This window comes from Nerophis ophidion, linkage group LG29 (genome assembly GCF_033978795.1).
Source record: "Nerophis ophidion isolate RoL-2023_Sa linkage group LG29, RoL_Noph_v1.0, whole genome shotgun sequence".
NCBI lineage: Eukaryota > Metazoa > Chordata > Actinopteri > Syngnathiformes > Syngnathidae > Nerophis > Nerophis ophidion.
This window is the reverse complement of record NC_084639.1, coordinates 15111755-15127608: the sequence shown is the minus strand read 5'-3', so window position 1 is coordinate 15127608 and position 15854 is coordinate 15111755. Positions and strand designations below refer to the sequence as shown.

The 15854-nt window shown below is 33.5% G+C and overlaps 2 protein-coding genes across 6 annotated transcripts in view; one reads left to right on the top strand and one right to left on the bottom strand.

The window, feature by feature from the left end:
* The first annotated feature begins 453 nt into the window (after positions 1–453).
* LOC133546067 (ubiquitin-conjugating enzyme E2 2-like) lies at positions 454–13460 on the top strand. Its single transcript, XM_061891898.1, has 7 exons — positions 454–798; positions 6210–6273; positions 6341–6372; positions 12537–12614; positions 12714–12819; positions 12887–12980; positions 13038–13460. Exons 1-7 carry the CDS (start codon positions 775–777, stop codon positions 13081–13083), a joined length of 444 nt encoding a protein of 147 aa, XP_061747882.1. The 5' UTR covers positions 454–774; the 3' UTR covers positions 13084–13460.
* Positions 13416–15854, bottom strand: part of nfkb1 (nuclear factor of kappa light polypeptide gene enhancer in B-cells 1) — a 68579-nt gene continuing 66140 nt past the window's right edge. For 4 of the 5 annotated variants that reach the window (XM_061891894.1, XM_061891892.1, XM_061891895.1 and 1 more), the window contains one exon: positions 13416–13918. In XM_061891894.1, coding sequence (XP_061747878.1) covers positions 13649–13918 — 270 coding nt within the window. In that variant the 3' untranslated portion in view covers positions 13416–13648. The remainder of the gene's footprint in view (positions 13919–15854) is intronic. The other variant, XM_061891896.1, reaches the window with a different exon arrangement.

The window sequence follows — 15854 nt, the reverse complement described above, 5'->3', positions numbered from 1 at the left end:
AGGAAGTGCCACCAGGAACTAAGGGAGTCAAATAACAAACAGGATGTGATATACAAAACACAACAAAACCAGAATATGTCATGATCCGAATAGCGGATCATGACAGTTACCATTTAGGGGTCAATTGTATGGAATATGTACTGTACTGTGCAATCTACTAATACACGTTTCAATCAATCAATCAATCAAACTAATTTTCTAGTCCAGATTTGGGTGACACGCATGTGCAGAGTGGTGCAATTGTCGAGGCTAAATTTGCATGGGCTTTAAACGGCTCCCAATTGGGAATCGGATCTCTTCTCAACGTTCGCTTCCACAGAGACGTTCATCTCTATTCAGAAAGCGTGTTGAGTGCGGTTGTGAACAAAATGATAACAGCGACGTTGTTACAAACGCAAGTGTGTAAGCTGGCCGTGTACCTAATGAAGTGGGCCCCGCACTGGCCCCGCCCCCCCGTGACGCTGCCCGGGAGGTGTGTTTCTTCACAGCGGCAGGGAAACAAGACATCCTGCCGGTCCTTTTGTGTGTTCCCGAGGACATTTTGGCTCCGCTGAGGTGTTCCGGTGTCTCCGCGGGCAGGACACTTTTACACTTGTCGACATTTCAGCCACCAATGTGGGCCGCTAGCCTAGCCGCCTAGCTTAGCGTCCTCGGTGCCTTCCCGTAGCCAGCGGCGTCCTCCATGCTAGCTTGTCGCCTTGTTGGCCTGCCCTCCTCCTCCTCTTCTTCTTTTTCCTCCTCCTCCTCGACAGCGGCTCCTTTGGCGCCATCGCAATGGCTTTGAAGCGGATTTCGAAGGTAACCGCCCCGGCTTGCTTTTTACGAGGAATTCTGCTGACATTTGCCCGCCCGACGGGGCGCAACCGCTATGCTAACAGCTGGCTACTTGCTAGCGCGTGACGTCATCGTGCTTTGGGAGCGTGACGTCACGAAGAGAAGCGGGTACCGTGTGTCACGTGACCCGCCAGGCTACATCACCACCGTTTTGCCGTTGGGGGGGTTATGAATAATTACTAGTTAATAACAAAACTATGAAATGTTAAAAAAACTGTTAAATGTTAACATATAAACTATAAACGTTAATTAACTGTTAATATAAAAACCAGGAAACGTTAGTAACATAAAAAACTATAAAATGTTAACATAATGTCTTTGGAGGACAAGTTTGGTGGTGGGCATGGTTATGAATAATTACAAGTTAATGCCAAAACTATGAAACGTTAACATAAAAACTATTAAAATGTTATAATAACTATGAAACGTTAAAAAAAACTATGGAACGTTAAAAATATAACAACTATAAAACGTTAACAAAAAACTATGAAACGTTAACATTAAAACTATGAAACGTAATATAAAAACGATTAAAATGTTAACATAAAAACTATGAAACGTTAAAATAAAAACTATGAAATGTTAACATAACAACTATAAAACGTTAATATAAAACTTATAAAACATTAACATATAAACTGAAACGTTAACATAAGGTCTATAAAACGTTACAGAAAATTATGAAACAACATGAATATATTAATGTTAACATAAAAACTATGAAATGTTAACATAAAAACTATGAAACATTATTAGTTTTTATGTTAACGTTTCATTGTTTTTATGTTAACATAAAAACGATGAAACATTGACATAACTATAAAACATTAAGATAAAAACTATGAAACATTAACATACAACTAAAATGTTAATATAAAAACTATGAAACGTTAACTATAAAATGTTAACACAAAAACTGTAAAACATTGACAAATAAGCTATGAAACGTTAACATAAGAACTATAACACATTCACAACATAAGAACTATAAAACATTGACATAAAAACTATGAAACGTTAACAGAACTATAAAACGTTAACAACCTAATTACCATAAAACATTTACATAAAAATGAAACATTGACATAACTGTAAAACGTTAACATAAAAACTATAAAATATTAGGATAAAAACTATGAAACATTAACATAAAACTAAAATGTTAACATAACTATAAAACGTTAACAACATAAGGTCTATAAAACGTTACGTAAAATTATGAAACATTAACAAAAACTATGAAACAACATGAATACATTAACGTTAACATAAATACTATGAAACATTGTTAGTTTTTATGTTCATGTTTCATGGTTTTTATGTTAACATAAATACTATGAAACGTGAACATAAAAACTATGAAACATTATTTGTTTTTATGTTAACGTTTCATTGTTTTTATGTTAACTTAAAAACGATGAAACATTGACAGAACTATAAAACATTAAGATAAAAACTATGAAACATTAGCATAAAACTAAAATGTTAATATAAAAACTATGAAACGTTAACATAACTATAAAATGTTAACACAAAAACTGTAAAACATTGACAAATAAGCTATGAAACGTTAACATAAGAACTATAAAACATTGACATAAAAACTATGAAACGTTAACAGAACTATAAAACGTTAACAACCTAATTACTGTAAAACATTTACATAAAAATTATGAAACATTGACATAACTGTAAAACGTTAACATAAAAACTATAAAACATCAGGATAAAAACTATGAAACATTAACATAAAACTAAAACGTTAACATAAAAAACTATGAAACCTTAACATAAGAACTCTAAAACGTTAATATAAAAACTATAAACATTAACATATAAACTATGAAATATTAACATAACTATAAAATGTTAACAACATAAGATCTATAAAACGTTAACATAAAAATAATGAAACATTAACAAAAACTATGAAACAACATGAATATATTAACGTTAACATAAAAAAATATATTAATCTTAACATAAAATCTATAAAACGTTAACATAAAAACTATGAAACGTTAACGTAAAAACTGAAACGTCAACATAAAAAAATATATTAATCTTAACATAAAATCTATAAAACGTTAACATAAAAACTATGAAACGTTAACGTAAAAACTGAAACGTTAAGGTATAAACTATGAAACGTTAACATATAAACTATGAAACATTAACATAAAAACTATAAAACACTAACATATAAACTATGAAACGTTAACAACATAAAAAATATAAAATAAAAACTATGAAACGTTAACATATAAACTAGGTACGTTAACATATAAACTATGAAAGGTTAACATAAAAACTACAAAACATTAACATATAAACTATGGAACGTTAACAACATAAGAACTATAAAACATTAACATAAAAACTATGAAACGTTAACATAAGACTAAAACGTTAACATAAAAACTACGAAACGTTAACAAAAACTATGAAACGTTAAAAACTATGAAACGTTAAACTATGAAACGTTAACAACATAAGAACTAAAACATTCACAACATATGAACTATAAAACATTACTATAAAACTGAAACGTTAACCTAACTGTAACACGTTAACACAAGAAATATAAATCGTTAACATAAAAACTATGAAACATTAACATAAATATATTAACGTTAACATAAAAACTGTGAAACGTCAACATAAAAAATGTATTGATGTTAACCTAAAAACTATAAAACGTTAACATAAAAACTATGAAACATTAACATAAAAGCTATGAAATGTTAAGGTAAAAACTATGAAACGTTAACATTTTGTATTTTTTTTTCTACCGCTTATTCCCTTTTGGGGTCGTGGGGGCACTGGCGCCTATCTCAGCTACAATCGGGCGGAAGGCCGGGTACACCCTAGACAAGTCGCCACCTCATCGCAGGGCCAACACAGATAGACAGACAACATTCACACTCACATTCACACACTAGGGCCAATTTAGTGTTGCCAATCAACCTATCCACAGGTGCATGTCTTTGGAAGTGGGAGGAAGCCGGAGGACCCGGAAGGAACCCACACATTCACGGGGAGAACGTTAACATTAAAACTATAAAACATTAACATATAAACTATGAAACGTTTAGAAGAAATAAACGTTAACATAAGAAATATAAAACGTTAACATAAAAACTATGAAACGTTAACATAAAAAATATGTAACGTTACCATAAAAACTATAAAACGTTAATATAAAAGATATGAAAAGTTAACATGAAAAATTACTAACATTAACATAAAAACTATAAAATGTTAACAGAAAAACTATCAAACGTTAACAACATAAAATCTATGAAAGGGGAACATTATCACAATTTCAGAAGGGTTAAAACCGATAAAAATCAGTTCCCAGTGGCTTATTTTATTTTTCGAAGTTTTTTTCAAAATTTTACCCATCATAGAATATCCCGAAAAAAGGCTTTAAAGGCCGACTGAAATAAGATTTTCTTATTCAAACGGGGATAGCAGGTCCATTCTATGTGTCATACTTGATCATTTCGCGATATTGCCATATTTTTGCTGAAAGAATTTAGTAGATAACATCCACGATAAAGTTTGCAACTTTTGGTGCTAAGAGAAAAGCCCTGCCTCTACCGGAAGTCGCAGACGATGACGTCACATGTTAGGATGAAAGAATCGTGTTTGAGGATATTGATAGCGACGGACTAGAAAAAAAACAAGTAAAAAAAAAAACGCGATTGCATTGGGACGGATTCAGGTGGTTTTAGACACATTTACTAGGATAATTCTGGGAAATCCCTTATCTTTCTATTGTGTTGCTAGTGTTTTAGTGAGTTTAATAGTACCTGATAATCGGAGGTGTGTTTCCACGGGTGTCTTGACACCAATGTCTCAGGGAAGTCGATGGCAGCTGTATGGGCGGCACAAGCTCAGCTGATCTCCGGTAAGAAGCAACTTTTTACCACAATTTTCTCACCGAAACCTGCTGCTTGACATTCAGTCGGGATCCATGTTCGCAGTGATCCATAGTAAAGTTTCACCTCCGTGAATTTTAAACAAGTAATCACCGTGTGTTTGTGTGGTTAAAGGCTAAAGCTTCCCAACTCCATCTTTCTACTTTGACTTCTCCAATATTAATTGAACAAATTGCAAAAGATTCAGCAACACAGATCTCCTAAATACTGTGTAATTATGCGGTTAAAGCAGACGACTTATAGCTGTGTGTGTGTGCAGCGCTAATATTTCCTAACAGCCCGTAACGTCAAGCGTACACGTCATCATTACGCGACGTTTTCAAGAAAAAACTCCCGGGAAATTTAAAATTGCAATTTGGTAAACAAAAAAGGCCGTATTGGCATGTGTTGCAATGTTAATATTTCATCATTGATATATAAACTATCAGACTGCGTGGTCGGTAGTAGTGGGTTTCAGTAGGCCTTTAAAGTGTCTGATTTTCGCTATCTGTGAAGCCACTGTCCATTTTCCTGTGACGTCATCCAGTGATATACATGCTATCCAGGCGGGTAGCACAGCAAGATATAGCGACATTAGCTCGGATTCAGACTCGGATTCCAGCGGCTTAAGCGATTCAACAGGTTACGCATGTATTGAAACGGATGGTTGAAGTATGGAGGCATATAGCGAAAATGAAATTGAAGAAGAAACTGAAGCTATTGAGCGAATAGCTATTGACGCTATTCGGCCATGTCTGCCTTAGCATCGTCGGTAAAATGTGCAGACTAATCGATCGGGACTTTCGCATCTTGTGACACTGGAGCAACTTAAAGCCGTCGATTGGTAAGTGTTTGTTTGGCATTAAATGTGGGTGGAGGGAAAGGCTGGATGCAAATATAGCTACAAATGTACATACAGCTAGCCTAAATAGCATGTTAGCATCAATTAGCATGCCGTGCTAATCGATGCACATTCTTCGAAAATCAACTTGAATCCGTCCCTGATCGTGTTGTTACACCCTCCGACAACACACCGACGAGGCATGATGTCTCCAAGGTACGGAAAACAGTCGAAAAAACGGAAAATAACAGCTGATTTGACTCGATGTTTATAATGTGTTTGAAACGTTAACATAAAAACTGAAACATTAACATAAAAAACTATGAAAGGGTTAACAACATAACTATGAAACGTTAACATAAAAACTATAAAACTTTAACATAAAAAGTATAAACGTTACTAACAAAAAAATGAATTATGTTAATACATCAGGGTACATCACCGTTTTGGCGTTAGCGTAGCTTTAGCTTCGGGCTCTCCAGGCTTGCTCAACACTACCAATTTTCGATTCCTTGTAGTTTTGTGATTCCACGTAAATGCAGTTCTATATAAAAAGATTGTTGTCAGTTTTTTGTACAATGTTTGACACATTTTTTTGACACTTGTGTCAGGAGCTGACAGACCTGTCCAGAGACCCTCCTGCCCAATGTTCTGCTGGACCCGTGGACGAAGACAGTAAGAAGTTGTCCCTTCCCCTTGTCGACACCACTTCTATTCACTTTCATGCTCCTTGTCTCCTCAGTGTTTCACTGGCAGGCCACAATAATGGGACCTGTAAGTATCAAACACATGATTCATGCGCCTGTGTGAAGTCGGGGCCCCTTATCATTGCAAGTATTAAAACCGCAGTGTTTTCTAAAATACGTTTGTTGACCAGTGACATCCTGGCCCCTCCCACCACTTGGTGAAAAATCTTCCTAATTTTGCTGCTAAATGTTTTGTCCAACTTTTATACTGTTTATGAATAACACTTTCATAACATAAAAAATTATAAACCGTTGGGTCCTGTGGCTCAGATGGTAGAGCAGGGGTCACCAACCTTTTTGAAACCAAGAGCTACTTTGATTAATGCGAAGGGCTACCAGTTTGATACACACTTAAATAAATTGCTAGAAATAGCCAATTTGCTAAATTTACCTTTAATAAATAAATCTATATATATATTAAAAAAAATGGGTATTTCTGTCTGTCATTCCATCATACATTTTTTTTCCTTTTATGGAAGGTTCTTTGCAGAGAATAAATGATGAAAAAGACACTTAATTGAACGGTTTAAAGGACGAGAAAACACAAAAAAAATGAAAACATTTTGAAACAGTTTATCTTCAATTTCGACTCTTTAAAATTCAACCGAAAAAAATGAAAAGAAAAACTAGCTAATTCGAATCTTTATGAAAAAAATTAAAAAAGAATTCATGGAACATCATTAGTAATTTTTCCTGATTAAGATTAATTTTAGAATTTTGATGGCATGTTTTAAATAGGTTAAAATCCAATCTGCACGTTGTTAGAATATATAACAAATGGGACCAAGCTATATTTTTAACTAAGACAAATCATAAATTCTTCTAGATTTTCCGGAGCAAAAATTTTAAAAGAAATTCAAAAGACTTTGAAATAAGATTTAAATTTGATTCTACAGATTTTCCAGAATAATTTTTTAAATTTTAATCATAATACATTTGAAGAAATATTTCACAAATATTCTACGTCGAAAAAACAGAAGCTAAAATGAAGAATGAAATTAAAATGTATTTATTATTCTTTACAATAAAAAAAATACTTGAACCTTGATTTAAATTGTCAGGAAAGAAGAGGAAGGATTTTAAAAGGTAAAAAGGTATATGTTTAAAAATCCTAAAATCATTTTTATGGTTGATTTTTTATTCTCTAATATTGTCTTTCTGAAAGTTATAAGAAGCAAAGTAAAAAAAAAAAAAATGTATTTATTTAAACAAGTTAAGACCAAGTCTTTGAAATATTTTCTTGGATTTTCAAATTCTATTTCAGTTTTGTCTTTCTTAGAATAAAAATGTTGAGCAAAGAGAGACTAGCTTGCTAGTAAATGAATAAAATTTAAAAAAATAGAGGCAGCTCACTGGTAAAGTGCTGCTATTTGAGCTATTTTTAGAACAGGCCAGCGGGCTACTCATCTGGTCCTTACAGGCTACCTGGTGCCCGCGGGCACCGCGTTGGTGACCCCTGTGGTAGAGCATCACTTTACCCGCCTTGCATTTGTCATGTAAACATCCTATCAGTCTTTATCCCAGTGACAGCAGACATTGTACAGTAAGTGATTGTTTTATCATGTTGATAGTTTGTATATCTCACCATTTAGCAGTACGAAAACAAAAGTTGGGATGCTTCTGTGAAATTTAATACAACATTGTATGCCTAAAATAAACAAAATACGTAAATATTACGTTTTATGCTAGCTTTTCAGCTAATTTTGTAGGTTATACCTAAAAATCATGGTTTTGATACTTGCTGCTTTATGCTAACGTGTCTTATAGTTGCAAATATGCTTTGGTGAATGTGACGTATAATGTAAAGCACTATATAAACTATATACCCTAGTAATTTGAAAACTAATAATAGTTTGACAAAATATTTTTGCATCACAACCATTTGGTACAAGGCTATGGGGCTGCTTAAGAATCATTTATAAGGTTATCATAATAACTATAGAACATAAAAACTGTATTAGGACCAAAAAATGGGACAAGTTTGGGGAGAATTTGATAAGATCAAAGGGCGGGTTATGAAAATTAAAACAACATAAAAATGATAGACAAAAAAAAAAATCCTTCACTACTGGGACGAGTTACACAACGTTGATTACACGAACTATAAAATGGTGACATAAAAACTATGAAATGTTAAAATGAACTATAGGAAATTGACATAAAAACTATAAAACGCTAAAATAAAAACTATAAAAAGTTAACATAAAAACCTTAGTAGCACAAATGTTTGGGACAAGTTTGAGGAGATCTTGACAAGGTGGCGGGCTGGTTATGAATAATTATAAGTTAATAATCCTATGAAACCTTAACATAAATATAAAACGTTAACACAAAAAAATATAAAACGTTAATATGAAAAATACAAAACACTAACATAAGTACTATGAAACATTAACATTAAAATATAAAATGTTAACATGAAAAATACAAAACGTTAAAATAAAAAATAAATAACGTTAATTTTAAAAATATATAACATTAACATAAAAACTATGAAAAGGTAAGATAAAAAAATATATAACGTTAACATGAAAACTATGAAACGTTAACATAAAAACAATGAAATGTTAACATAAAAAATAACGTTACCATAAAAACTATAAAATGTTAACATAAAAAAATAACGTTAACATAAAAACTATGAAACGTAACAAAAATATATAACGTTAACATAAAAACAATGAAATGTTAACATAAAAAATAACGTTACCATAAAAACTATAAAACGTTAACATAAAAACAATAAAATGTTAACATAAAAACAATAAAATGTTAACATAAAAACTATATAACATTAACATAAAAACAATGAAATGTTAACATAAAAAATAACGTTGACATAAAAATTATGAAACGGTAACAAAAATATATAACGTAAACATAAAACTACGGAACGTTAACATAAAAACTATATATTTTATAAAAACCTTAGTAGCACAAAGTTTGAGACAAATTTGGGCAGATTTTGACTAGGGGGGCTGGTTATGAGCATCTACAAGTTCATAACAAAACTATGAATCGTTAAAATGAAAAATATACAACGTTAACATTAAAACTATGAAACGTTAACATAAGTACTATAAAACGGTATCATAAAAATATTAAACGTTAACATAAAAACAATATAACGTTAATATGAAAAATACAAAACACTAACAAGTACTATAAAAAATATAAAATGTAAACAATGAAAAATACAAAACATTTACATAAGTACTATAAAACGTTAAAATAAAAAATATATAATGTTAATATCAAAACTATATAACATTAACATAAAAACTATGAAAAGGTAAGATAAAAAAAAATATATAACGTTACATGAAAACTAGGAAATGTTAACATAAAAACATGAAATGTTAACATAAAAACATGAAATGTTAACATAAAAAATAACATTACCATAAAAACGATAAAATTAACATAAAAACAATGAAAAGTTAACATAATAAATACCGTTAAAATAAAAACTATAAAACGTAACAAAAAATATATAACGTTAACATAAAAACTATGGAACGTTAACATAAAAACTATGAAACGGTAACAAAAAATATATAACGTTAACATAAAAACTATATATTTTATAAAAACCTTAGTAGCACAAAGTTTGAGACAAGTTTGGGCAGATTTTGACAAGGAGGGGCTGGTTATGAACAATTACAAGTTCATAACAAAACTATGGATCGTTAAAATGAAAAATATACAATGTTAACATTGAAACTATGAAACGTTAACATGAGTACTATAAAAAGGTAAATATATAATGTTGACACAAAAACTGTCAAAGGTTAACATTAAAACAATATAACGTTAACATAAAAACTATTTAACGTTCACATAAAAACCTTAGTCGCACAAATGTTTGAGACAAGTTTGGGGAGATTTTGACAAGGTGGCGGGCTGGCTGGCTATGAACAATTACAAGTGAATAACAAAACTTTAAAACGATTGAAACAAAAACTACAATAGTTAGACAAAACAATTTTTGCAGCCCAAATGTTGGGAAAAGTTTGGGGAGATTTTGACACAGTTAGGGGCCTGGTTCGAAATAACATTAACATTAAAACTATGAAATGTTAACATAAAATCTACAATAAATAAAAACTTTTGTAGCACAAATGTTGGAAAAAGTTTGGGGAGATTTTGACACAATTAAGGGCCTGGTTCTAAATAACACTAACATTAAAACTATGAAACGTTAACATAAAAATATATAACGTTAACATAAAAACTATGGATCGTTAACATAAAAACAATGAAATGTTAACATAAAAAATAATGTTAACATAAAAACTATGAAATGGTAACAAAAAATATATAACGTTAACATAAAAACTATATATTTTATAAAAACCTTAGTAGCACAAAGGTTGAGACAAGTTTGGGCAGATTTTGATAAGAGGGGGCTGGTTATGAACAATTACAAGTTCCTAACAAAACTATGAATCGTTAAAATTAAAAATATACAATGTTAACATTGAAACTATGAAACGTTAACATAACTACTATAAAATGGTAACATAAAAAATATATACCGTAATGTTGACACAAAAACTGTTAAACGTTAACATAAAAACAATATAACGTTAACATAAAAACTATATAACGTTCACATAAAAACTATGAAACGTTAACATAAAAATCATAATATATAAAAACCTTAGTAGCACAAATGTTTGAGACAAGTTTGGGGAGATTTTGACGAGGTGGCGGGCTGGTTATGAACAATTACAAGTGAATAACAGAACTTTAAAACGATTAAAACAAAAACTACAATGGTTAGACAAAACAATTTTTGCAGCACAATTGTTGGAAAAAGTTTGGGGAGATTTGAAACGTTAACATAAAAAATATATAATTTTAACAAAAACTATGAAATTTTAACATAAAACTTACAATCGATAAAAATTTTTGTAGCACAAATTTTGGAAAAAGTTTGGGGAGATTTTGACACAGTTAGGGTCCTGGTTCTAAATAACACGAACATGAAAACTATGAAACGTTAACATAAAATCTATGAAATGTTAACATTAAATCTATAATAGATGAAAACATTTGTAGCACAAATGTTTTGAAAAAGTTCGGGGAGATTTTGACACAGTTAGGGTCCTGGTTCTAAATAACACTAACATTAAAACTATAAAACGTTAACATAAAAACTATGAAACGTTAACTTAATAAATATATCATTTTAACAAAAACTATGAAATGTTAACATAAAATTTACAATAGATAAAAACTTTTGTAGCACAAATTTTGGAAAAAGTTTGGGGAGATTTTGACACAGTTAGGGGCTTGGTTCTAAATAACACTAACATTAAAACTATGAAACGTTAACATAAAAAATATATAATTTTAACAAAAAACTATGAAATGTTAACATAAAATTTACAATCGCTAAAAAAATTTGTAGCACAAATTTTGGAAAAAGTTTGGGGAGATTTTGACACAATTAGGGGCTTGGTTCTAAATAACACTAACACCGACATTAAAACTATGAAACATTAACATGAAAACTATGAAACGTTAACATAAAAAATATATAATATTAACATAAAAACTATGAAATGTTAACATAAAATTTACAATAGATAAAAACTTTTGTAGCACAAATGTTGGAAAAAGTTTGGGGAGATTTTGACACAGTTAGGGTCCTGGTTCTAAATAACACTAACATTAAAACTATGACACGGTAACATAAAAATGATGAAACGTTCACATAAAAACTATGAAATGTTAACATAAAATTTACAATCGATAAAAAATTTTGTAGCACAAATTTTGGAAAAGGTTTGGGGAGATTTTCACACACTTAGGGGTCTGGTTCCAAACAACACTAACATAAAAACTATAAAACGTTAACATAAAAAGTATAAAACGTTAACATAAAAACTATGACATTTTAACATAAAATCTATAATAGATAAAAACATTTGGGACAAGTTTGGGGAGATTTTGACAAGGTGGGGAGCTAGTTAAGAATAATGTTAACTACAAGTTAATAACAAAATCTGTAAATGACAATTTTTGCAGTGGCAATGTTATTTTAATATTTGCAACGATAACGGTGGCCAACTTCACATCAACATCTATGCTCAGTGTGTGTGTGTGTGTGTGTGTGTGTGTGTGTGTGTGTGTGTGTGTGTGTGTGTGTGTGTGTGTGTGTGTGTGTGTGTGTGTGTGTGTCAGCCTGACAGCCCCTACCAGGGAGGGGTTTTCTTCCTCACCATCCACTTCCCTACAGATTACCCCTTCAAACCTCCCAAGGTCAGTAAACACAACACAGATGTCAGCAGACCAAAAATGGTGTGGCAAGCATGAACGTGTGTGTGTGTGCGTGCGTGTGTGTGTGTGTGTGTGCACCAGGTGGCGTTCACAACCAGAATTTACCACCCCAACATCAACAGTAATGGCAGCATCTGCTTGGACATCCTGAGGTCCCAGTGGTCTCCTGCGCTAACCATCTCCAAAGGTAAGAAGCCTCAGAGTGTGTGACTGCTAACGGCCACTGGGTGGCGTCCTCCACTTCATGTCCGCAGTCCTCTTGTCTATTTGCTCGCTCTTGTGCGACCCCAACCCTGACGACCCGCTGGTGCCGGAGATCGCTCGCATCTACAAGACGGACCCCGTCAGGTGAGCACACGTGCGGTCTCTCCTCTCCCGTGACTAAACATGGTGTGTGTGTTGCAGGTACAACAAGACCGCTCAGGACTGGACTCAGAAATACGCCATGTGATCCCGCTCGACTCTCACTGGCCAATCACAGCACTTTGTTCACATTTTTTAACCTCAACGTCATCCAGGCGCTGTCACATGGAGGCGGAGCTTCAGAGCGGACAGAAGAGGGATGCATGTTAAGAGGTCCTGGACGGCCATGTTTACTTGTTAGAGAAGCAGAGGTCTTCCTCGCCACACTCCTCCCCCCTTTTTTTTTTTTTTGCACTTGACGATACTTGACAGCAGCCGATTGGTTCACTCGTTGCTTTTTTTCTTTGTTTTTCCTCTGTTGAGTTGATTGCACTCGTTTTTAACTAAATGTTCTAGAAGCTGGAAGATTGTCACCAAACATGACGTATAAAAAAACTTTATTAATAAAACGTCCAGATAAATAGATCAGAGTCTTTGTGATCCGTGTCAAAACTTCATGGAGTAAAAGGAACAAATAAAATAACATGTGTCCACACAAAACTCAAACGTCCTGCTATGAAGGAGACATTGAACGTCACAATAGGCTTCAAGTGGCATTAGGAGGGAAGGAGGTTGTATTTGAGGACACTTCCTTTCCACACTCGATGGTCGCACTACGCTGTGGAAAGCTCCACCCCACTGTCGCACACGCCGCTGTCCACCCGGTTGTCAAACTTCAGATCCCGCAGCTGGGCGTGCGTGGCGTCGCCTGCGGAGACGACGGCGCCCGTGAGAGAGCGTGTGGCCACGCAGCTGACCCACATTTGCTTACCTGCCGCCTCGTTGTCTTGGTGACACAGCGCCTCCTCCAGGACACTCAGTGCTTTACATTGGCCTACTGACCTCAGGGCAGCCGTGAGGTCGTGGACTGTCCCACCAGACACCTGCAGGGGTCAAAGGTGACGTGTGTGAACATTTAACCAAAGCAAATGTAATTTAATGAAACTTAAAACAAAAGTAATGCCCAGTTATTATATACTGCATACATTTGCAAGAAAAAGTATGGAACCCCTTTGGGATTGTTTAGATTTCTGCATAATTCGGGCATTAAACGAGTTGTGATCTTCATCTAAATCACAACAATAGAACACAGTCTTCTTAAAGGCCTACTGAAATGAGATTTTCTTATTTAAACGGGGATAGCAGGTCCATTCTATGTGTCATACTTGATCATTTCGCGATATTGTCATATTTTCGCTGAAAGGATTTAGTAGAGAACATTGACGATAAAGTTTGCAACTTTTGGTCTGTAACAAAAAAGTCTTGCCTTTACCGGAAGTAGCAGACGATGTGCGCGTGACGTCACCGGTGTGAGGGCTCCTCACATTGTTTATAATCATAGCCTCCAGCAGCAAGAGCTATTCGGACCGAGAAAGCGACAATTTCCCCATTAATTTGAGCGAGGATGAAAGATTTGTGGATAAGGAAAGTTGGTGAGGAACTAAAAAAAAAAGCGGCGGCAGTGGTAGCGTTTCAGATGTAATTAAGACACATTTACTAGGATAATTCTGGAAAATCCCTTATCGTTTTAATAGTGTTTTAGGGAGATTAGATGAGTAAAGTCATACCTGAAAGTCAGATGGCTGCGGTGAACACCACTGTGTCAGAGAAAGCTGATGAGGAGCAAAGATCACAGCTGCTTTTTGACAGCTACAGGAGAAGGTCCCATAATCCACTGATGTCTCCGGCAAGAGCCGACAATTTTCCCATCCAAAAACTTATGTATTGACGTAGAGAAACATGTTCGCTTGACCGCTCTGTGTTAAAGCTTCACAACAAAAACAAAGAAACACCGGCTGTATCTCGTGCTAAAGGCAGCTGCAATCCACCGCTTTCCACCAACAGCATTGTTCTTTATAGTCTCCATTATTAATTGAAAAAATTGCAAAAGATTCAGCAACACAGAAGTCCAAAATACTGTGTAATTATGCGATGAAAAGAGACGACTTTTAGCCGCAAGTGGTGCTGGGCTAATATGTCCCCTCCAACCAATAACGTCACAAACACGCGTCATCATTCATCATTCTGCAACGTTTTCAACAAGAAACTCCGCGGGAAATTTAAAATTGCAATTTAGTAAACTAAAAAGGCCGTATTGGCATGTGTTGCAATGTTAATATTTCATCATTGATATATAAACTATCAGACTGCGTGGTCGGTAGTAGTGGGTTTCGGTAGGCCTTTAAACTAATACTGCACATAAAATTTGATGTTTTCATGTTTTTTTAACACAACGTGTAAACATTTGCACTGTAGTTATGGAGAAAGTAGGAACCCCTAAACCAGGCCTGGGCAATTATTTTGACTCGAAGGGGCCAAATTTAGAGAAAAATAATACATTTTTAGGAAAACTAATACAAAACCTCACAATAACGTCTGATTGAATGCTAAAAACGTTATGACAGACCGCCTTAAAAAACAGAATGGAATTTTACTTTTGTTTTACTGAATGAGACACCCAGAATGCACATGAAAATAAAGAATGGGGGATTAACAATATTAAATATGAACGATAAAACACTGAATATTGACAACATATGAACGTTACACACCCGTCAACATATTTTACAATCAAGGGAAACGCAACAAAAATGCAACAAACCGCAAAATATGAAAGCAAAGTAAAAAAAAACTAGTCAGCCACCGATTGTGCAAGTTCTCCCACTTAAAATGATGACAGAGGTCTGTAATTTTCATCATAGGTACACTTCAACTGTGAGAGACAGAATGTGAAAAAAAATCCAGGAATTCACATTGTAGGAATTTCAAAGAATTTATTTGTAAATTATGGTGGAAAATAAGTATTTGGTCAACCATTCA

Coding starts and splice junctions, on each gene's coding strand:
- LOC133546067 (XM_061891898.1), top strand. CDS start 775: ATGGCTTTGAAGCGGATTTCGAAG. Junction 799..6,209: donor CTTTGAAGCGGATTTCGAAG/GTAACCGCCCCG, acceptor CACTTGTGTCAG/GAGCTGACAGACCTGTCCAG. Junction 6,274..6,340: donor TGGACCCGTGGACGAAGACA/GTAAGAAGTTGT, acceptor TTGTCTCCTCAG/TGTTTCACTGGCAGGCCACA.